This window comes from Triturus cristatus, chromosome 5_1 (assembly GCF_964204655.1).
Source record: "Triturus cristatus chromosome 5_1, aTriCri1.1, whole genome shotgun sequence".
Lineage (NCBI taxonomy): Eukaryota > Metazoa > Chordata > Amphibia > Caudata > Salamandridae > Triturus > Triturus cristatus.
The window spans coordinates 80,819,476-80,844,480 of record NC_140587.1 but is presented as its reverse complement, the minus strand read 5'-3'; the positions used below and the strand labels follow the sequence as shown (position 1 = coordinate 80,844,480).

General features: G+C 43.3%; 1 protein-coding gene across 1 annotated transcript in view; it reads right to left on the bottom strand.

Moving 5' to 3' along the window:
- The window catches only part of LOC146830253 (E3 ubiquitin-protein ligase TRIM39-like), a 175,605-nt gene extending 150,850 nt beyond the window's left edge, over nt 1-24,755 (bottom strand). Inside the window, exon 1 of the mRNA XM_085604453.1 lies at nt 24,301-24,755. Coding sequence (XP_085460579.1) covers nt 24,301-24,702 — 402 coding nt within the window. The 5' untranslated portion in view covers nt 24,703-24,755. The remainder of the gene's footprint in view (nt 1-24,300) is intronic.
- Nucleotides 24,756-25,005: the final 250 nt, after the last annotated feature.

Here is a 25,005-nt window from a genome sequence, read left to right as displayed (position 1 = left end):
CATGGCACATAGGGGTGCCAGAGCCGAAACCCAGGAGCCTCATGGGAGGTTCATGGAATCTGTGTCGGTGCCCTGTTAGTCCTTCGGGCGGTTGTGGGCCTGAGCAACCGGGGGCCTGCCTAGCTACGCTCCGCCCTGAAAGGGGCGTGAGTATAAGGGACCAAGGTTCAGGTGATCCTGGAAGGGAATCACCAGAAGGTGCAGTACAAAGGTGGTTTGCCACGGTGCTGCTAGGCTCATCAGGCAGGCAGGTGGCGAGAATGCTACCTGCCATTGGATCGCCCGTAAGCTAACCCACCAGATTACATAACGTTGTATGTAATAAACCTGCAGCAGTTTTTCCCAAGTATAAACTTGTGTGGTGTGTATTTATTTGCGGGCATTCATGCTTATCGGGGGGGGGGGACCGTTTGCCATGATGGTGCTACACGCACTCGCTCTAAACCCAGAGCTCGGGACCGTGAACGGAGACTGCAGAGAGGGAGCACAGCGTAAAAGGACTGTCTACGCACTGCCAGGCGAGCCTTCTTCTCCCGCAGCACTTTAATGCCAACCTCTCACACTCACCCACGCATGCGCATGAGAGGCAACAGAAACCATTCATGAATCCTTGACAAAGCTCGGCTTTCCAATGAGCGATGCTATAAAGAGTTCCTGCAGCTTTCAAAAACATCAGACGTAATGCGAGACCCATGCTTTCGGGACAATAGTTCATCTACATTTAGTAAAAGCAGGACACCTGGTTCTTCTCTCTACGTGGCAGACAGGAGGAACTTCTGAAACAAAAAGGACAAATCCACCATCCCGTTGTTTATGCCCCCACCTCTCCACCCACTCACCTCCATAACAAAAACAAACAATAACAAACCAGCATTACAACAGGCAGGAAGAAGTTGTCAGCATGACCAGGAGAAAAAGACTAGATGTCTTTCTTATGTTAATTGTTTTTGGATAGGGTCGTTCAGTTGTACATATTGTCTTCTTGGTTTTATATTTCTAACGTAACAAATGTTTATAACACTTTTTTATTAAAACCTTTCAACATGCTGCACAGCAGCCGCAAGGCTCTACACCAAAGCTTAAAGAAATTGGCAAAGGCAATTGCTCTGGCTAAACACTTTTAAGGTCCCTAAGGCAAGACCTATTGGCTATGCCAATGCTTGTTTTTATTTCTGCTACACAGAGTGCTCTCACGATCAGCTTATTTAGCACTTTTTTATGTTTCGTGCAGTACCTGCGTTTTTTATTTTGATGATTTTTTTTTACTCTGAACTCGAATTATTTTTGTTTGACTAATTGCCCATTTATTTTGCCGGTCCTGCTCCGGATTGCACCTGTTTCACTGCATTTCAAGTTTCGGATTAGTAATACCACCCATTTCCCTGTCGGAAAACAGTCATTTCTGCACGTTATTGCACGTTATTCGAATTAGTTTCTGATTTTCTTGACCAACCACATTCATTCATAGATTTATGGACTAGCAACCCATTATGGGCTTCTTTGTGCTCTACTGGAACCCTGAGCCACAGGGTACGTGTTAATCTTGGATTTATGTTTTGTTTTTCAAAATTTGTCCTGAAAATGCACTATTTTCGTCTCTATGACCTTTCTAGGCCACATTATTCTGTATGAAAAAACGCCCTTCGGTAAGTTGGGCTTAGATTCTGTTCAGGGGATGGCATCATTGGTATCTCTGCCATTCTATAGTACTGGTTCTCTAATCCTTGGAACACAATAGAACCAGGGATAGAAGTCTAAAAAGGATTATTTAATTGTGGAATAACACATACACAATACATACATATAAATATATCAACAGATACCATAATTCTTTAGATGCTCCTATGTACCCTGGTTTCTGATTCAAATGAACTATCTTTTTTAATAATATTTGAACATGTATTTCTATTATTCATAATATTTTCGATTCCACAGGTACAGCTGCTGGAGTGAGGTTTTCCCTAAGATTCGTATAACTCCTCCATTTTATCATTTTGAATTAAAACGAATAATTGATTAATATTAAATAGTATTAATGGTTAGCTGTGTTTTGAATAATCAATATTACTAAATAGAAAATACACGTGGGAATCGCATTTGCATGGCCTGAATTTTCGTACGCATACTAATGTGAGATATTTAGAAATTGCATGTTATAGGTTGCTTTGTGATGTGATTTGTGAATTGTGCTTTAAAATGTGAGTATAAACCGCAATGCGTGTTGCTTTTGCTAGATAAATACACACACATAGAGGGTTTAGTGAGGGAATATCATTTTAACAGTCATTTCCATGTATTAATTACGTTTTGTGTTCCTTTGCTTAAGTTGATCTATCTGGAGTGGCCACAAAATGGCTGCCATCCCTATTTTGACGGACAGACGAGATACAGAAGTCACTGAGTGAAGTGCGCCTGCGCTAAAAGATGAGCAACAATAACCTCGTCCTGACCCCAGGCAGATTGTACTCGTGAAGGTCAAACCGGGAGGAGTGCAAATCCTCAAACAATGGACTTCCTTAAACTAAGAACTGTTATAAATGATGACACCATGGATACAAACCCGTATGGGAATCAACATGCCCTGAATGGACTAGTAACAGTTGCAAATTATTAATAAATTGAGAATTACATCTAATGAAACATTGAACACATGGGAATCAGGAAGAATGATCCTGGTTCAACCAATCAGAATTGTTTAAAAACGTGTATTGTAACATTTTTTTGTTGAATTTACTATAAAAGAAGTAGACTAGAGAGGGTCCATAGGCTAGTCGCTTTACTTGATTTCCTGACGTTATGCTGACGGAGAGGACGGTGACACTGCTGGACAGCTGCTTGCCAGAGACTGTGACGGACTGATCAGATGCCCAATTCATTTAAGAACTGATTGATCGATTTATGGGCATAAGAGACAAAAGATCTGAATTTGACATAGAGGACGCCATTTAGCCAGATTAGGTAAATATGCGAAACAAAATATTAAATGCTTTATGATTTCCTTATGCTTTATTTAGATAAACATTTCAATTTCATTTAAGAACTGTGTCAGGTTATTATTTGAAGTGTATTGATGTATATTGTTTAGAAGAATTAGGTGTCGCTTTTCCCAGCAACTCAGCTGATCCATGGCCTATTCATGGGAGGAACTGTTAGGTTATAAAGTATTGAGACCGTGGTGAGGTAGGGAGGAATAGGTGAACTTTTTACTCATCAGGGAATTTGTACATTTGCCTCCCATTTCCAGCGCATGGAATAGGTGAAAGGAATTCCCCTCTCTCTCTCTCTCTCTCTCTCTCTCGAGGACCATTGATCTAAAGTAGAATGAATGATTGGTGTTATGGGCCCCACCAGTGAATGAGTGAATGAATGTGGTTGTAGAAGATCTGTGGTCTGTGACGTAGAAAGGGGATTTTGGTATTCAGCGCTGGAGCAGTTTTTCTGGTAGCAGAATGATGGTTAGCTATTGTTTTGGGTTTAGTGACGATTTCTTGTAAATAGCTTACTGATTATTGATTGGTATTGGTTTATGTACTAACACTCTATGTTGAGTCGCGTCGAGTTATATGTTGTTTACACAGCTTCTGGGATGTAGGAAGTCGGAAGTTTGGAACAGTTCGGTAGTAGAACAGAGGTAATCGCTGTTCTCGGGAAAGACGGGATTGTGGTTGCCCGTAGGTACACGGAAAGAAAACGTGTAGCAATCGAAGTTACACGGCGCATTGTCTGGGTTCGATTCGGCAGCATCGTCGTGTGTTGTCATTAGTGATATTCTCCGTGTGAGAGAAGTGTGAATGTTAGCAAAGGGTTACCTGTGAAATTTTGGTCTTAAGTACCAGGAATTGGAAACCAAATGGTATACCGATAACGCTTACTACTGAAAAGGTAGCAGGTGTTCTCTGAGCTTGTTAGAAGGACAAAGTAGAGGGAAGCGCTGCTTTGTTAACGAATGGTATATTCTGTAGTAGGGCAGAGGTAAGCGCTGCTCTCGAGAGAGACAGAAGTCTGTGTGAATGATCTACATTTTCCCTGTATGACAGTGTGTGTATGGAAAAGGCATTTTGATTAATGGCGAAACTCTAGTGTTAATTAATTCTAGAGAAGCGGTTAGTTGATGCTTGATAGAAGGGTAAAGTAGAGGGATGTGCTACTTTATCAACGAAAGTACTAATTCCGTAGTAGGCCAGAGGTAAGCACTGTTCTCGAGAAAGGCGGGATTCTCGTGAGAAAGGTCTTTTGCTGTTCTTTGGTTAGCGAATCAGACAATGGAGATGTTTTAGTGTTGGTACTAATCGAATCGTAAAAGTTGTAGTAAGAGTTCACGGAGCGGTCTTGTAAAGGAGGGGTAGACGAGAGCAGAGCAGAAGCTGCCGCAGCGGCTGCTGACATCAGAACGACCGCGCTGGGATTGGACAGTAGGTTGGAGGTGTAAAATGCTCCGGATTGGTGCATTAGTGTAAAGCCGCGCTAGGAGTGGAGGAATACAGAGTGACGTAAAACGCTCCCTGACTGGTGCGTTAGAGTGAGTCGCGCTGAGATTGGAGGATTGTGATAGTGACGTAGACGCTCCTGATTGGTGCGTTAGTAAGAGTCGCACTGTGAGTGGACAGAATAGCGGTACCATTGTAAGAAGACTAAACGGTACACGGAAATCGAGAAAATGTATTACCAACCACTAGAAAAGAAGAAATCGTGGTTTGGGAAAATTAAGAAATGGTTCAAGAAAGATGATCCAGTTAAGACTAGGGAAGGACAATTACTTCCTCCACCGAAAACACCCGCATCTACAATGATTGCAAAATATGGGTATCATACTTGTATTTGATTAGATAATTGGGTAAAATACACCAAGGACGATGGAGTCCTGGCGTTTCCAGAACATGGTTCCTTTAATTTGGCTGTTTTGAGAAATCTCCAAGACAAAATGATGGACTTAGAACCAAGACCTAGACCGACGCAGTTTGAGGCATTGACGGAATGGGAAGACGAAATGCATGAACGAGAAAAGCAGAGAAGTGGTAGGGGTTACCGATACATGTTCGGTAGATCATACGGACATGACACACATGACGACCGGATGAAAAGGTGGCGGAATGCAAGTATGACTGAGGGTATGTATCCTGTGAGAATGGTAGGAGAGAATGAAGGGAGAAAAAGCACCGAGAAAAGGCATAATGTGGATTTGAGTGGGTATGAAGTGAATGAATAAGAAGATGATGTTCTTGATGAGGTGTTTTACAAAAACCCACCACCGTATTGACCAGAACCAGAAGCATTGTCACCAAGTGCCCCAATGAGAGAAACATTACGAATAATTAAAACGGAGACTATGTCACCAGAATTAGGGAAAAGTAACTCTGCAAGAGAGATAGAAAAACAGACAGAAAGTAGGGTAAATGGTGAGAATTCAGTAGAACTGGCCAAAACTACCCTAGAATTAACTGAGAAAATAAGAGAATTGACCAAAAATCTAGAAGCCGTAACAGTTCCAGTAACGATAGGTCCAGTAATGCCCATATTTGAGAAACAATAAGATACTGAACATTGTTTGACAGTACAATACAGAAGCCAAAATCTAATTGAAAATGCTGAACGGAGTCAAATTGAGAATCCGTGGGGACCGACAATAAATATGTTTGAACATAGTGTTTCAAATAATCCATTTGTAAATCAAATTTATGCTGAAAAGAGCAGAATGACAATGGAAACATTATTAGAACCACAAAAGGCCCCAGAACAAAATAATGTAAACAATCCAGTGGGACCTTCCGTAGATGAGTTAAACGAATGGATCAGAGAGTTACAGAAAAAGGATCAAGAATCCCAGTCAATAGATGTAGCCAAATTACGAATGGTATTAGCGGAATTGATAGTAGGAACTATCCCTACTGAGAAATTGAAAAACTATCAGGATGAGGAATTTTTGTTTCTCTGTCAGAGTGCCACGTGGAGAGCGAAAAACTTACATGAAAGATTGGAGGAAATTGCAAACGAAATGGGAATAGATTTTGACAAAGTAAAAGCATTGCAAAAATCCTATCGAGTTGATTTCACTGAGAAGGATATAGAGAACATGAATACTACAGGAAGGATAGGTCAAATTAAGGATATAATCGGTTTCTTGAGAAAATGGGGAGATGTGGACAGATGGAGAAGTAAGTGGTGTAGAAGACGCGATAATATTACAGAAAAGACAGTTTCAGCATTTCCCGTTAGAGAGAAAGAAAAGGTAATGACAGAGTACCCCATCAGAGAGATTCCAGGAGGAGGGTATGTACATGTTCCATGGACAAGACAGGACATTTTGTCTTTCACAAATGATTTCCCTCGACTACGCGAAAAGCGCGTTGAGTGGTACCGGCACGTAGACAGATTTGTAAAATTGGCGAAGGTATTATGGATAGATTTGAATAGTCTATTCGATATAATAATACCAGCAGATTTGTGGACAGAATGCAAGCTGATGATAAATTGCCCACTCAGGAGTATCCTAGGGACCCTAAGACGGGAGCACCCGACCCAGAAGTAATGAAGAAATATGAGCAGGTTATGGCATTTCTGAAAAATAAGGTACCCCCTAAAGAGACCGATTGGGTAAAAATTGACAGAACCCAACAGGAAAGCAAGGAGTCAGTGCATGCATATTATGAGAGGCTAATTCAGGCTTTTAAACAGTTCAGTGGAGATGAGAACCTGAGTGATAAAGATTTGAGTCATTTCGTACACAGATTTGTATATGGTTTACGCCCAGAAATTGGTGATATGATAAAACAGCATACAGTTTATTGGCAAAATAAGAAAATAGATGAAGTTTTGAGACATGCAAAATATTTCAGCGATGAGATTGAGGCAAAACAGCAGAAACTGAAAGAAAAGGCAATGTGGGCACAGGTAAAGGTAGCCGAACGACAGGAATCTCAGTTGGTAGAACAAGCGAACAATCCAGGAGTAAGACCAAGATTTGGTCCAGGGAAAGGGAAAGGTAATATAGAAGAAGCTAAAAAGAAATTCCCATGTCACAATTGCGGTGAGTTAGGGCATTGGAAATCCGAGTGTAAAAACCCTCCAAATACTAATATTGAAAATCGATCATTGAATCCATAGGTGCAGAAAGAGGTGGGTGGTCAACTGCAGCAACAGCAGCAGGTGGTTACCTCCCAGAATCAGGTGCCAAAACCACCTTTCCCACAGAACAGAAACTCACAGAAGTATAGTAAGGAATCGGGATTCTACAATGAAGAACAGGTAAATAAACCATCACGCGCTCGCACTGTTTCGCAGTATTGGCTGCAACATGATGAGAGTGATTCAGAAAAGGGTTATTGACGGTGCCGAAGGGAGGAAGAAGAGTGCGTACTTGGCGCAACTCTAGAAGTAGACCAGACAGGACCATTTGTAGATGGGAAGATTAATGATGATAACATTACTTTCCTAGTGGATACTGGCGCTACTCGATCTACTGTTAGATCAGCTGATGTTAAAAATCTTCCTCTTTCGGATGAAACAATCCAAGTAGTTGGTGTATCTAACCAACAGTTAAAAACATACCTTACAGAACAAGTAAAGGTTAGTATAGGGAATTTTCTGAAATGCACCGATTTGTGGTGTGTGACACCAGTCCTGTGAATTTGCTAGGTAGGGACCTGTTGTGCAAGATGAACTGCACTATATTTTGTACTCCGGATGGAATAGCTTTTGAAACACCAAATGAGGATGTATTGTATAAAATGACCATAGCTAACAGAGAATGTGAGAATATTGGAACATATGCAGTATTTAATCCAGATGAACTGCCTAAAGAATTAAAAGGATCTGTAAAAGCAGAGGTTTGGGATTTCACCGGAGAAGATGTAGGGCTAATGAGAAACGTAGACCCAGTAAAAATTACTGTAAAAGACGGAGTAAGTTATCCGAACATTCCTCAGTATAGATTGACACCTGAAATAATTGAAGGAGTAACTCCAATAATTGAGAAAATGATCAAGCAAGGAATTCTGAGGGAAATAATGAGCAGTCCATGTAACTCACCCATAATGGGCCTGAAAAAGCCAAAAGTTCAGAATAGTGCAAGACCTGAGAAAGGTAAACAAAATTGTTGTACCATGTTGTCCTATTGTACCGAATCCATCAGTGATTTTGTATCAGATTCCCCATGATGCGAAATGGTATACAGTGATTGATTTATGCCATGCAGTTCTTTTCCATCCCATTGCATCACGACAGTCAGCAAATTTTTGCATTTCGGTTTGGAGACCGTATTTTGGCATGGTGCCGAATCCCACAGGGGTATACAGAAAGCCCCTCAATATTTAATCAATTGTTGAAGAAGTCATTGGAAAGTCTGCAAATGCCTGAGAGTTCAGTATTAGTACAGTACATCGACGACCTCCTTGTGGCGTCGAAAACTCTTGAAGCTTGTGAAGTAGACACAATAGCCTTACTAAATCACCTGGCAGATGGAGGACTAAAAGTGTCCCCAGCCAAACTGCAGTATTGTAAGAAAGAAGTACAGTATTTGGGACATAACATTGAGAAAGGATTGAGGAAAATAACAATAGACAGAATCAGAATTATAAAAGGAATGAGAGCCCCCATGACTCAAAGAGAAGTGAGAATGTTTCTGGGAATGGTAGGGTACTGCCGCCAGTGGATCAGCAACTTTTCGCTGATTGCAAAACCTCTGGTGCGGCTAACAAGGAGTGATGTAAAAGATCCCCTTGAATTGAACAAGGAAGAATTAGCAGCATTCAAACGATTGAAAGATGGATTGTGTGAAGCCCCAGCATTGGGTATGCCTGATTATGATAAAGAATTTGAGTTATATTGCAGTGAAAGAAATGGATGTGCACTTTCTGGGTTAATCCAGAAGCATGGAAGATTGAGGAGACCAATTGCATATTACTCATCAATGCTTGATCCAGTAGCCGTAGGCTTACCTGGTTGTCTGAAAGCAGTAGCTGCAACATGTCGAAGCTTGGAGCAGAGTGAAGGAATCGTGATGGGATATCCTTTGAAAGTGTTTGTACCTCATGATGTGGCGATTCTTTTAACAAGGAGTCGTACTCAGTATATGACACATAGTCGGCTGACTAAGTATGAGAAAGTCATATTAGGTGCAACGAATGTGAGCCTTGCGAGATGTGTGAATGTGAATCCAGCAACATTATTACCAGATGCTGAGAATGTGGAAGTGAGAGATGAAGCAGATCATGATTGTTTGGATGTGCTTGAATATTGTACGAAACCACGACCAGACATAAAAGATGTACCTTTGGCAGAAAATGATTATGTAATGTTTGTTGATGGGTCATGTTTGAGAACAGAAGAAGGGGTGTTGAGTGCAGCATATTCAGTGTGCACGGTTGCAGCAGTGATGGAAGCATCCTATCTAAAAGGAGTAAAATCTGCTCAAGTAGCAGAATTAGTGGCTCTTACCCGAGCATGCAAAATTGGGAAAGGAGTGAGAGTGACTGTGATAACTGACAGCCAGTATGGCTTCGGAGTTGTCCACGATTTTGGCCAATTGTGGCTACAAAGAGGTTTCCTAACCTCAAGTGGAACTCCTATAAAGAATGCTGAAGTGGTTGGAAAGTTTATTGAGGAGATACAGCTGCCTAAACAATTGGCTGTGGTGAAATGTGCTGCCCATATCCAAGGGGAAGATTACGTTACTGTCGGCAATAGATATGCCAATGACATGGCACAGTACTGTGCCAGAAATCAGTATTCAGTCAATCGGGCAAAGGAGAAAGAAATTACTTCCTATTCCTTAATATTTACTAACATTGTAGGGACATGGGAAGAAGTGAGACAATTGCAGGAAGAAGCAGGAGATGAGGAAACAAGGCAGTGGGTAAAAGCAGGATGTGCACCAAGGGAAAAGGATCATCTGTGGGTCTATCGAGATGGAAGACTAGTCTTGCCTGATAGCATGTTGTCTACCATGGCACAGATGTATCATGGCCAGGGACACATATGGAGAGATGCTATGATCAGGTCGTTTAAGCAGACCTGGTACAACCCAAAATTCAGAATTATATCAGAGAGTCTATGTCAGAGATGTCTAATTTGTCAGCAATACAATCCTGGAAGAATGACAGTGGTGAGCCTAGGAACTATAGGCCGAGGAGGAGGGCCTTTTACCAGAATGCAGATAGATTTCATTGAGATGCCAACATGTAACAGATTGAGGTATGTTCTGGTCATAGTCTGCCTATTCTCCAGGTGGGTAGAAGCATACCCGACAAGGAGAAATGATGGATTGACAGTAGCAAAGCTGCTTTTGAGAGAATTCATCCCCAGGTTCGGGTTCCCAGTAACCCTTGAATCAGACAGAGGAGGGCATTTCTATAATGAGATTGTAAAATTGGTCAGTGAAGCATTGAATGTACAACAGAAACTGCACTGTGCCTACCGACCAGAGGCTTCTGGTGTGGTTGAGCAAATGAATGGTACAATCAAACACAGAATTGGAAAAATGTGTTTAGCCACAGGAATGAAATGGCCTGATGTCTTGCCTCTAGTTTTGATGACCATACGTGCAACCCCAGATAGAACTACAGGGTTAAGTCCTCATGAAATAATCATGGGACGTGCAATGAGTCATGCTTATATACCAGTCAACAAACTGATGACGATTTCTGATGACATGGTGTTGGAGTACTGTAAAGGCCTGGCTGACGCAGTTCATTCTGTGTTTCATCAGGTTGGAGCGGATGCCACCACCCTTGAAAAGAAGCCAGCCCATGATCTGAGCCCAGGGGATTGGCTGAGGATACATTTCCACAGAAGAAGAAACTGTTTGGTTCCCAGGTGGGGAAAGCCAAGACAAGTCATTCTGACCACGACAACAGCTGTGAAGTGTGCTGGACTGAAAAACTGGATCCATGCCAGCCATACTCTGTGAATACCAAATCCACTGGATTGCAAGGAGAAAGAGTACTATGACGAATCAGAGTCAAGTACTGAATCAGACAAAGAAGAACCAAAAACACGAGAAAATCCTGAAAGGGGGGGAAAACGAACCAAAACAGATTCTAGTTCCCAGAAGTGTCTCTCTGAGAAGAAGACTGCAGATTTCTGACAGCTCAGATTCTGAAGACGAGCAAAGAAGGAAAGGTCCTAGAAAAGAACCTAAAAAGAAGGAAGGAAAAGACAAAGAAGAAGCAGTAAAAGAAATTCAAAGAAAGCAAGTCCCAGATGAAAAACGGAGAGAATTTCCACCTGAAATAATAGATTTGAATGAAGAAGGGACAGATACAGTGAGAGAGGAACAGATTGCGGAAGACCCCCTTGGAGGTGTAAGGAACTGCAACATCCAGCTAGGTGAAGGGACAAGTAGTCAGCAGGAAGATTGCGTGCCGGAGACCCGAGGAGGGAAAGAAGTAGAGAAACCAGAACAAGTGGTGGATAAAGAGACTGGTGAAAAGGAAAAGCAAGTTGGGACAGAGTCAGAAGAGAGTGAGAACGAAATACCTGAAGGTCGAGTTCTGAGAAAGAGAGCTTGGAGAGAAGAAAAGAATGAAAAGAATGTCAAAGCAAGTAAATTGAAAAGAACTGTAAAACCAGAAGTTTGGCCGAACAAAATAAAGAGACTAAGATATCGATTGACTCGAGTGAAATCACCAAGAGCTGAACAGGTGAATGAAGTTACGAGTCAGGAAAAATCAAAGGAGGAAGAAGCAGTTGAAACCAAAGAGTCCGGAAGGACAAGAAAACCTAACCAGAAGTATAAGTCGCCGGAATGGACGTATGTGGCCCTGCCTGAAGAACCCCAAGAGGCAGACAGTCAAGGAAATCCAGAGGAGGCTTTACTGAAAGTGGTTAAAGAAGAAGAAGAATCAGAAATCCTGAGAGTTCTCTTGTCCGACATTGGAGAAGAGGAAGCGGAGATTCAGGAATTTCTGTATCCTGATTGGGAGAAGGAGGCAAAGGACGATGAGATGCCAAACTGAATAAACAAAGAAGCTGTTGATGTGGAAAATGATAATAGAAAGAGAAAAATAGAAAACTAGGGGAACCAAGTAGAAGCTTAGAAGCTCTGGGTTAGAAACTGGTCACAAAGTAGAAGAGGCCAAGTCAAAAGACACGGTCTATTTTAGAAAAATGGCTAACACAGATGGTAGTAAAGGTAGATGTACATTCATGAAAAGATGGTGTAAAACATGTTGCTGTTGTACAGGATTATTAATGCTTTTATGGAGTATCCTAGCTCTTGTAATATCATTTAAAGTCACAATAGATATAATAGAAGGACATGGTCAAAACAAAACTAACATAGGTAAAATTTCAAAGGTAGTACCGACTGTAGAAACAAATATTCATTTGCATAAAGATAGGTCTATTAACGATTTTTCTAATAATGTATTTTCAAAATTATAGTATGAATATGTAAAGACTATGGATGTAAGGGACTGCTACGTCTGCATGCAGTTACCTGCTTCTGTGGCAGAGGGAGTGACTTATCATCACCTTCCAGCTACTTATGGAATAACATGTAGTGTAATAGCTAGCTTATTTTATGAGTTAGGGAAATTAGAGTATTATATTTCAGATGTAGATAACATTTTTGCATTAGTGCCTGCTAATAATAAGCTGAATAAGGTAAGACCTGCTAAAGTTTTAGGTGAATTTTTCTTAGAGACTAGTGAACTAATATTAGAAGCTGTGTTTAAATATAATTTGACATGCAGTTTGCAGAAAGAAGAAAAGACATTTTTGAATATGGTTGAAGAAAGAAGGAATAAGATGTACAAAAAGGCATCAAAAGGAAAGGTTGAGAAAACGGCTTGGGACATAGAAATAGAGAAACATCTGACAAAAGGAGAGGCAACACCAACAATAGCTTTAGATAGGCCTCAGAAAGGGAAATTTTGTTTAAGAAGGAATCAAACTGCATATGATAATCTTTTTGTAGGCAATAGTGTGTGCCATGATACATACCGAATCATGGGTGGATGGGGATTCAAAGGTGGAAGAGATCCAGTATTTCCTGGAATATATTTTATCTGTGGGAACAGGGCATATTATCGTTTCCTTGACCATTGGTATGGCACATGTTATGTAGGCCTGGTATTTCCAAAAATCTTTCACATGGATAGAGAAGAAGGTGTAAATAGTTTAAATAGTCATTTAGTGCGTAGAAAGAGAGAATCTTGTGCAGAAATTGTGGGTGACATCTTTTGTGCATTGATAACGGCAGTGGGAATAACTCTGAATGCAAATAAAATTAGAAGATTATCTACAGTAGTGGATCGCTTGTCAACAAGCACTGCTAATGGATTCTTATTGGTTAATACTGAAAGGGTTGCCATGCGTGCTATGGTAATGCAAAATCGACTTGCCCTTGACATTCTATTGGCAAAAGAGGGTGGAGTCTGTGGAATGCTGAAAGTTCAACATTGTTGCACTTACATTCCAGACGAGAGTAAAGATCTGAAGGTTTACATTACAAATATTACTGAATTGCATGATGAACTTGTACCACTGGAGGTTGAAGATGTATGGACAAGAATGGGAAAGAAAATAGCTGCTATTAAAAATTTCTTAGCTAAAATAGGTAGTACTGTTATAGGTAAAATTTTGTTTCCATTAACATGTGTGATAGTTGCATTATTAGTGTTAAGATTAGGGTGTATGTGTTGTAGAAATAAGAAAACAAATAATAAAATAAAAAGAGATAAAATTAAGAGATAAGAAAAAGATCCAGAAAAGGATTTTGAAGAAATAGCCTTAGATGAGTGGAAAGAAAATATGTATAAAAAAGCAAAAAGAGATGAATATGAAGAAACTGAATTTTGAGCTATGAGTAAGAAGTCATTTCAAATTTCCGTAAAAGGGTACTAAATGTGGGTGTTTTGTGGTGATAAAATCACCAAAGGGGGGATTGCTGGAGTGAGGTTTTCCCTAAGATTCGTATACCTCCTCCATTTTATCTTTTTGAATTAAAACGAATAATTGATTAATATTAAATAGTATTAATGGTTTGCTGTGTTTTGAATAATCAATATTACTAAATAGAAAATACACGTGGGAATCGCATTTGCATGGCCTGATTGATACGTAAACTAATTTTCGTACGCATACTAATGTGAGATATTTAGAAATTGCATGTTATAGGTTGCTTTGTGATGTGATTTGTGAATTGTGCTTTAAAATGTGAGTATAAACAGCAATGCGTGTTGCTTTTGCTAGATAAATACACACACATAGAGGGTTTAGTGAGGGAATAACATTTTAATAGTCATTTCCATGTATTAATTACGTTTTGGGGTCCTTTGCTTAAGTTGATCTATCTGGAGTGGCCACAAAATAGCTCCCATCCCTATTTTGACGGACAGACGAGATACAGAAGTCACTGAGTGAAGTGTGCCTGCGCTAAAAGATGAGCAACAATAACCTCGTCCTGACCCCAGGCAGACTGTACTCGTGAAGGTCAAACCGGGAGGAGTGCCAATCCTCAAACAATGGACTTCCTTAAACTAAGAACTGTTATAAATGATGACACCATGGACACAAACCCGTATGGGAATCAACATGCCCTGAATGGACTAGTAACAGTTGCAAATTATTAATAAATTGAGAATTACATCTAATGAAACATTGAACGCATGGGAATCAGGAAGAATGATCCTGGTTCAACCAATCAGAATTGTTTAAAAACATGTATTGTAACATTTTGTTGTTGAATTTACTATAAAAGAAGTAGAATAGAGAGGGTCCATAGGCTAGTCGCTTTACTTGATTTCCTGACATTATGCTGACGGAGAGGACGGTGACACTGCTGGACAGCTGCTTGCCAGAGACTCTGACGGACTGATCAGATGCCCAATTCATTTACGAACTGATTGATCGATTTATGGGCATAAGAGACAAAAGATCTGAATTTGACATAGAGGACGCCATTTAGCCAGATTAGGTAAATATGCGAAACAAAATATTGAATGCTTTATGATTTCCTTATGCTTTATTTAGATAAACATTTCAATTAATTTAAGAACTGTGTCGGGTTATTATTTGAAGTGTATTGATGTATATTGTTTAGAAGAATTAGGTGTCACTTTTCCCAGCAGCTCAGCTGATCCATGGCCTGTTCATGGGAGGAACTGTTAGGTTATAAAGTATTCAGACCCTGGTGATGTAGGGAGGAATAGGTGAACTTGTTACTCATCAGGGAATTTGTACATTTGCCTCCCATTTCCAGCGCATGGAATAGGTGAATGGAATTCTCCTCTCTCTCTCTCTCTCGAGGACCATTGATCTAAAGTAGAATGAATGATTGGTGTTATGGGCCCCACCAGTGAATGAGTGAATGAATGTGGTTGTAGAAGATCTGTGGTCTGTGACGTAGAAAGGGGATTTTGGTATTCAGCGCAGGAGCACAGCTAGGTTTAGCTGCCTGGGTGTGAAAGGCATTTTGCGGGCTATACTAAGAATTTACAGTAGGCTGAGAGCCGCCTACTGCTTTCATTGGTCAACTTCAGTGTCACTTCCATTTTCTTGCTTCTAATTCAATGGCTGTCCTTCCTCTTCTGTACTCTTCTGTTTGTCCCTCCTCTGGAGCATATCCTCATTACCATATTTTTAATTAGCTGACTTGTATCCTTTCACTTCTCACTTTTAGGGAACTACGGGGCATATTATCAAGAACGGCGTTAAAAATTATCTGGTGTGAACATGGGCTTCTATGGGACTTCTCCAGAGCATATTATCAAGTCCATTATCGCCGCTTTAGCAGTTTTCTGCCGCTAAACCGGCGATAATTTTAACGCCGTCCTTGATAAAATGCCCTTACTTTTTTTATTTTTTCGCTATCCATTCCATGAGAGTGCATGTTTGTTTCTAGATCTCTGCTTTGCATGCTTCTCTCCTGATGAATATCCACCCTTCTGCACTCTGTGTCGCTCGATCCCTCATGTGCTGCTCTCTCTCTCTCATGTGCTTCTCTCTTGGCCCCTGCTCTGTGTTGTTCTCTCCCTCGTGTACCGTTTTCCCCCATTGTTTATCCCTAACCCTCCCGCTTTATTGTTATTTTATCCTCCCACCCACTCACTCCCTGTTACTTCACCCACCCACTCGTCCATTGTGTGCCCACTCTACTCTGTCCTTTTAATTTTACATGTTTTTCTATTTCTTTGAAATTCCTTGGATGGCCCAGTAACTCCCATGTGCTTTAGGGCCACTAAGCTTGCTGAAATGAACTTTAGAGTAATTCAAAATGTATTTTTAATTTACTGTGCCAAGTGGCATCCACCATCTTTGATCTGTAAATGAAAAAATAAAGAAAATGGAGCCCAACCCATTCATCTGGCATGTGCACATGTGCTGACGCATTGCGTGCCTACTGAAAAACGTGAGCGCCAGCAGCATCATGAGGCATACTCATGTTATGACACGTTTATTTTTATTTTTTTGCAAATGCTGCACAACATCGCCAAAAAGCATTTTGTTTTTTTCTGATGCTATATACCATTGCAGAAAAGCAAAGGCAAAGCCAATAGATCACAAAGGTGAGGCCTATAAAACTACTACTGCTCTAAAGTGTTCTAATTCTCCACATATTTGTACATTCAGTGGATACAATGATAACCATTTTCTTTGTCCTGTGTTCTTTCCCAGTTTTAGTCTTATAGGACCATTTCTTCTCCGCTACATCTGGCAAAACCTGCTCAACAGAATTACACAAAATGTATGAGATGCTAGAACTTTACTCATAATACGTTCTATATGTAGGTTGTTGTTAACCTGCTAGGCATTTTTTCACAATGTTTAAATGACAAGGATCTGATGAGAATTCAAGTGCATGATTAAAAAAAACATTTTTTCTGTTCATTGATTGCAGAATTCACAGATCAGAAGTCAATTTTCAGCTGAGCAAAATATGAGTAGCTGGTTGTGATTGGTAATCCAGCCCTCAACTTTCATTACAAAATATGTTTGCTTCACAGGTTCTGCATAGTTGAAGGAGCACAGTGGAGCTACGGGAACAATGTTAGCCCCGTGAGCCCAAAAAATGATGGTAGCCACAGTCTTGGATCCATGTAGCTCATCGGAGGTCTACAACTTAAAAAGAAAGAAAACATGAGGAGCCTTCCGTGCTGAAATGGGCACTAAGGGCAGGGAGACTGGGCACAGAGTGTGGTTGAAGGCATCATTACATTGTTTTAGGATGTAAAACCATCAGTGTTAGATAAATAATATCCTTTAACAATGAATGTACTTGTAGCTAAAGACCCCAACCACATCCAGGCATCTTACACTGTAAGATGTCCATCTCAGACCTTTGTTTAATCAAAATTGCTCTACGTGTGACTGAGAAAGCTGACCAGTACACACCACTTGGCCTGTCCAAGTCTTACACTCTGTACATTTCACATCTTTTTCTTGCAAAATCATGATCATGATTTGGGCTTTACATTCACTCAAGTATTCCTTCACCATTCTTTGCTTTCTTCTAATTCTTAGGCCATTCCCTTCGATGGTATGCCGTCTGAGTAATTCTTTCATTTTATTTGGTTTCTGTCTCCCGGAGCTCTATTTAAAGCAACATCAATGTACTCTTTGTATATTTTTTTTACCAGAACCATAGTTGTATTGTTTTTATAAAGTGCTTCTTGCAGAAGTCTTATCACAAATCCCTTTAAATCATCACCTTCTACTGCTTCTTGCACTTTTAAAAACCTTAAATTATTTCTTGAGGCCTGATTCTCTATTCTTTTCAGATTTCCTAGTAAAAGCATGTTTTGTGTTTTTATTTGTGCTACACTTTGAGTGTTTCTTTTTATATCTTGCTTTGTTTCCTGCATTACTATTTATAACATTTTTGTCGTGGTCGTCATGTCATCTAATTTCCTTTTCAGTGAGGAGCAGGCATTTTAGAGCTACCTCTGGTTTGCGTCAGAAGTCATAAATCTATACTTAATTTGAGTTTTTGAATTTAGTAGCATATCTTCCAACTTTTTATTACCAAAATTATTCTCATCATTTACCAATTCTGTTGTTGCTACATCTGGGGTAGGCTGTGCTGTAGCAGAGTCAATTGTATTTTTATAGATCTCTCTTTTAACGAAGTGCTTTCTGTTAGATTCAGAGCTTCATATCTGTTTGTATGGTAATTCCTGCAGTTATTTGATATCCATCTTCAGTTCCATTTGTAGTTTTACTTGGGTGCTTTTGTTTTCCTTATCGCTCTTCCCAGTGCTTAATTTGTAAAAGAATAAATGCTGCGGCCCAAAGTTTCGACCAGAAGCCCGTGGTCAGCGCTATCCAAGGCCGGCTTACCGAATACCAAGGCCGCATTATCTTGATTCCACCTTAGGCCTCTCTAATCCAATACCAGATACTCTCCATCTCTTTTGCTCACTCTTGCAGGCTTTTTTTCTTCAGTGTTTTCTCCATTTGGATCATATGTAACTCTCACTTCACACTTTGTGTCTGTGTAATTTACAACATTTTCACATCGTCTTCACTGCACTATTTATCACTACTTTGAAGATGTGGCAGCCCGGTCTCCCCCTCTGATATTTACAATCTAACAATCGGTCGAGAATTCCAATGCAGTAGGACTCGCATTTACGAGAGTTTAAACTATTAGCATTGTAAATAACAATGCATTTTATTTATGCTTTAAAGCCCAAACCATAAATAAAAGGCATTTTCACTTACAATGACAATAGCTCAAACTTGCATGAATGCGAGACCTATCGCATTGCAAATGCTTGTTTTTTAGAAGGCCTCGAGGCGCACTGGCATCACACTGGAGGGTCTGCAGGGAGGCACGCATCTGTCACATCGTGAATGGAGACAAAAAAAACAGTTTGTCCACCGTCCACACAAAAAAATTCATGTCCCTCTTGAATGATCGCGTATGAAGCAACAGGTTAAATGCCCCCTCCCTGGCTGAGGGGCCTGTCAGCCGCTTGAGTAGTAAAATGCCGGCTCCAAAGTACACACAATCTTTTTATTATCAAATCTTTTTATTGACATTTGAAATATAATACCAATATCAATCTTAAACCATAGCACTGCTATACATTTCACATGACCATCACGAGTCTGCCCCATCCCAACTGATCGCCCTCATGGTGCCGCACTTGTTGCCTGGTGATCTCATAATGCCCCCTGTTGCCAAATCATCACCAAGGGGGGCCAGATCTCCACGTATTCTGTCCCTATATACATTCCAATCATTCCAAAATTTCATCCATTTCTAGGGACAACCTCTGCCTTCATAAACCACCATCTCCGCCATCATACATCAGTATACATCTTGTTTCCACGCTCCCAGTTCCGGGACCTGCCCAGCCCCCCAAGACCGTGCTGTATTCCTCTTTGCCACTACTAGGTCTAATGCCATCCATGTCTGTTGTGCCCTGCGGGGATCTGCTTCTCCCCAGATACTCAGAATGCACTGCTTAGGGGAGACTTCTATACCTTCTCCCCTATCTCCCTCAAGTACCGAATCACCGCTGACCAGAACTCCCGTATTACCAGGCAGTCCCACAGGATGTGGAAGGTGGTACCGGTTTGCCCACAAGACCTCCAGTTCACGAAGTCTTGAACTGAAAAAAATAGCCTGAAACTCACAAGTATGAAAAGGTGAGACCTAAACAGAGCGCTGTCTCATGGAGACCTAAACAGAGAACACTCAGGTGAGATCTAAACCAAGCACTGTCTCAGGCGAGACCTAAGCAGAGCCCTTTCTCAGGTGAAACTTAAACAGAGCACTGTCTCAGGTGAGACCTAAACAGAGCGCTGTCTCAGGTGAGACCTAAACAGAGCACACTCAGGTGAGATCTAAACCAAGCACTGTCTCAGGTGAGGCCTAAACAGAGCGCTGTCTCAGGTGAGACCTAAACAGAGCGCTGTCTCAGGTGAGACCTAAACAGAGCGCTGTCTCAGGTGAGACCTAAACAGAGCACACTCAGGTGAGATCTAAACCAAGCACTGTCTCAGGTGAGACCTAAACAGAGCGCTGTCTCAGGTGAGACCTAAACAGAGCAGACTCAGGTGAGATCTAAACCAAGCACTGTCTCAGGCGGGACCTAAGCAGAGCACTTTCTCAGGTGAAACTTAAACAGAGCGCTGTCTCAGGTGAGACCTAAACCAAGCACTTCAGCAACAGTGGGCCAGACTGCATGCCGCCTACTGGAGCAAAAGGGAGGGAGGCGATACACTTCGGTGCATTTCAGCTTTGGTTTATGAGGCCTGTCTTTGACCAGAACTCCCGTATTACCAGGCAGTCCCACAGGATGTGGAAGGTGGTACCGGTTTGCCCACAAGCCCTCCAGTTCACACAGTCTAGAACTGAAAAAATAGCCTGAAACTCACAAGTACGAAAAGGCGAGACCTAAACAGAGCACTGTCTCAGGCGAGACCTAAACAGAGCACTGTCTCAGGTGAAACCAAAACAGAGCACTGTCTCAGGTGCGACTGAAACAGAGCACTTTCATGTGAGACCTAAACAGAGCACTGTCTAAGGTGAGACCTAAACAGAGCAAACTCAGATGCGACCTAAACAGAGCACTGTCTAAGGTGAGGCCTAAACAGAGCACTGTCTCATGGAGACCTAAATAGAGCACTCACATGTGAGACCTAAACAGAGCACACTCAGGTGAGATCTAAACCAAGCACTGTCTCAGGTGAGACCTAAACAGAGCAGACTCAGGTGAGATCTAAACCATGCACTGTCTCAGGCGGGACCTCAGCAGACCACTTTCTCAGGTGAAACTTAAACAGAGCGCTGTCTCAGGTGAGACCTAAACCAAGCACTTCAGCAACAGTGGGCCAGACTGCATGCCGCCTACTGGAGCAAAAGGGAGGGAGGCGATACACTTCGGTGCATTTCAGCTTTGGTTTATGAGGCCTGTCTTTGACCAGAACTCCCGTATTACCAGGCAGTCCCACAGGATGTGGAAGGTGGTACCGGTTTGCCCTCCAGTTCACACAGTCTAGAACTGAAAAAATAGCCTGAAACTCACAAGTACGAAAAGGCGAGACCTAAACAGAGCACTGTCTCAGGCGAGACCTAAACAGAGCACTGTCTCAGGTGAAACCAAAACAGAGCACTGTCTCAGGTGCGACTGAAACAGAGCACTTTCATGTGAGACCTAAACAGAGCACTGTCTAAGGTGAGACCTAAACAGAGCAAACTCAGATGCGACCTAAACAGAGCACTGTCTCAGGTGAGGCCTAAACAGAGCACACTCAGGTGAGATCTAAACCAAGCACTGTCTCAGGTGAGACCTAAACAGAGCGCTGTCTCGGGTGAGACCTAAACAGAGCACTGTCTCAGGTGAGGCCTAAACAGGGCACACTCAGGTGAGATCTAAACCAAGCACTGTCTCAGGTGAGACCTAAACAGAGCACACTCAGATGCGACCTAAACAGAGCACTGTCTCAGGTGAGGCCTACACAGAGCAGACTCAGGTGAGATCTAAACCAAGCACTGTCTCAGGTGAGACCTAAGCAGAGCACTGTCTCAGGTGCGACTGAAACAGAGCACTTTCATGTGAGATCTAAACGGAAAACTGTCTAAGGTGAGGCCTAAACAGAGCACTGTCTCATGGAGACCTAAATAGAGCACTCACAGGTGAGACCTAAACAGAGCACACTCAGGTGAGATCTAAACCAAGTACTGTCTCAGGTGTGACCTAAACAGAGCAGACTCAGGTGAGATCTAAACCATGCACTGTCTCAGGTGAGACCTAAACAGAGCGCTGTCTAAGGTGAAACTTAAACAGAGCGCTGTCTCAGGTGAGACCTAAACCAAGCACTTCAGCAACAGTGGGCCAGACTGCACGCCGCCTACTGGAGCAAAAGAGAGGGAGGCGATACACTTCGGTGCATTTCAGCTTTGGTTTATGAGGCCTGTGTGATAAGGCGCACTGCGCATAATGTCTCTCTCTACTGATTGCCGGATATCTCAGAATGCCTTTTCCCACTATACTCTGAAAACCGTGCACGAAACACTGACTTCCTTGCTCTTGACTCCCCTCCTTTCTGTCTTCAGAGTGACCCTCTTCTCACCTTCCATGCTCTGCGGCCTTCTACGTCTGAGAACAGCCTCCTCTCAGCCTCCTCTCAGCCTCCACTCAGCCTCCTCTCTGCCTCGTCTCAGCCTCGTCTCAGCCTCCTCTCAGCCTCCTCTCAGCCTCCTCCCAGCCTCCTCCCAGCCTCCTCTCAGCCTCGTCTCAGCCTCCTCTCAGCCTCCTCTCAGCCTCGTCTCAGCCTCCTCCCAGCCTCCTCCCAGCCTCCTCCCAGCCTCCTCCCAGCCTCGTCTCAGCCTCGTCTCAGCCTCCTCTCAGCCTCCTCTCAGCCTCCTCTCAGCCTCCTCTCAGCCTCCTCTCAGCCTCCTCTCAGCCTCCTCTCAGCCTCGTCTCAGCCTCGTCTCAGCCTCCTCTCAGCCTCCTCTCAGCCTCCTCTCAGCCTCCTCTCAGCCTCCTCTCAGCCTCCTCCCAGCCTCGTCTCAGCCTCCTCCCAGCCTCCTCTCAGCCTCCTCTCAGCCTCCTCTCAGCCTCCTCCCAGCCTCCTCTCAGCCTCGTCTCAGCCTCCTCCCAGCCTCCTCTCAGCCTCGTCTCAGCCTCCTCTCAGCCTCCTCTCAGCCTCGTCTCAGCCTCCTCTCAGCCTCGTCTCAGCCTCCTCTCAGCCTCCACTCAGCCTCCACTCAGCCTCCTCTCAGCCTCATGCCTGCCTCGTCTCAGCCTCCTCCCAGCCTCCTCTCAGCCTCGTCTCAGCCTCCTCTCAGCCTCCTCTCAGCCTCATGCCTGCCGGCCTCAAAGCTTCTTTTTGTGTTTCTTAAATTGGCCGATACCTCATTCCATAGATCACAACCTCTTCTCTGTAAAAACCCTTTTCCTGTAGCCTTGGGTTCCAGAGTAGCATGCTCCTCATCGTAAAGCGCTTCAAAGCCTCATCAGGGGGAGGAAGCGCTATATAAGTAACATTTCAATTTCTAGCCTGCGACTTTAACCTGCGAGGGAGTCTCTTGACAACGCGGCGGTCAGAGCCTGATCCAGGGGGCGCCTTTCCTGGGAAAAGCCAGGTTTAAAGCCCCTGAGAAAATGAAGCCGGTCAGAGGCTGGCCTGGCCTCAAGGCGCGCAGCACCCTCCCCCTCATCCGACTGCAATGGACCAGGGAACCGTGGCCAATCCTATGAGTCAGCAGGTATCTAGGCCAGGGTCCAAAACCCGAAGGCGCAGCACACAATGTTCTCAACCTTACTGCTTTCTCCACAGGGAGCCAGTGGAGACCCTGATTAGCGTGAACTGGACTCTGGACAGTTCCTGTGCCCGCTCTAGCATTAACCGTATGTGAAAGAAGCCCCCAGCACCATCACCCCCCCTGACCTGTGCAAGGGTAGCCTGGAGCTTCTGAGACTGTTCCCTATGCACCTTTGCAGAACTTGGGTGGAAGCAGCGGCTGTGACAGCGCTTTAAACAAAGTAGATGCAACTGCAAGCGAGACCCTTGAGGGACCCTACTGTATGTTTATATCACTACTGACCAGGCAGGTGGGAGCAGGAGACAATGAGAACTGATGGTAGCAGAGACCTCACCTGCCTCAGGACTGTCCATCTAAGGCCACCTCATGCATCCGATGCAAGTTCACACAAGTCAATCAGGCGACAAGCCTACTAAGGTTGACAGACCTTTGAGGGGCCCTACTGTGTGTTTATGTCACCCCATGACCAGGCAGGTGGTAATCAAGAGACAGTGAGGACTGATGGTAGCAGAGACCTCACCTGCTTCAGGACTGTCCATCTAAGACCCACCTCATGGATCCGATGCAAGCCGGACCCTTAAGGGCCCTACTGTGTGTTTATGTCAATACTGATCAGGCAGGTGGGAGGGAGCAACTCAAGAGACAGTGAGAACTGATGGTAGCAGAGACCTCACCTGCCTCAGGACTGCCCAGCTGAGACCCACCTCATGAATCCGATGCAGGCCAGACCCTTGAGGGACCGTAGTGTGTGTTTGTCACTACTGACCAGGCAGGTGGGAGCGAGAGACAGTGAGAACTGATGGTAGCAGAGACCTCAACTGCTTCAGGAGAGTCCACAGAAGACCCACCTCATGAATCCGATACAAGCCAGACCCTTGAGGGACCGTAGTGTGTGTTTGTCACTACTGACCAGGCAGGTGGGAGCAGGAGACAGTGAGAACTGATGGTAGCAGAGACCTCACCTGCTTCAGGACAGTCCATCTAAGGCCACCTCATGGATCCGATACAAGTTCACAGGAGTCAATCGGGCGACAAGTCTACTGTGGCTGACAGACCCTCATTCCAGATTCTGACCCTCTTACCTTATACTCCTGCTCGGCCTCGTTGATGGGGGTCACACGGTGCCCTCCATGGAGCCAGGACTCGCTACAGACCACACACAGGAGTTCACCATCATTTCCACAGAAGAACCGCAGCCTCTTCCCGTGCTCCTCGCACAGACTTCCAGGCGCTATTCCCATTCTTGTAATCATTTGTATCATATTTCCTAATCTTTTATTCTGGTTCAGTTCTTTATCCAGGTCAAACCTCTGTCTGCATTCTGGGCAGGATTTCTCTAAATCCTCGCTGGCCTTGAATTTGGTGAGACAGGAGAGACAGAAGCTGTGTCCGCAGTCCAGGGTCACGGGGTCATTGTACAGCTCCCTGCAGATGGAGCAGGTGGCTTCTTCTAGGAGCTTGGCCCAGGGGTCTGCAGACGCCATGTGTGCCCTGAGCTGTGCAAGGTGCCTCTAATTCTTACAGTAATAGCGTTATCAGTATTAACGAGAGGTGTGTCCCGCTCAGAGCAACCTTTGTTCTGATCACATCACAGGCTGGCACAGGTGATGAGCTGTTCATTAATTGAAACAGTGCAGGTGGCACCGCCCTCAGGGGGCTGCAACACACGGCGACTCAAGAGTGAAAAACATCAGAGACGAGAAAGGGGTATGTGGTACTGACTACAGGTCACTGCAGCACACAGTGACCTCAGCTTCAAATATCAGAAGTGAGAAGGTTAGTATGTA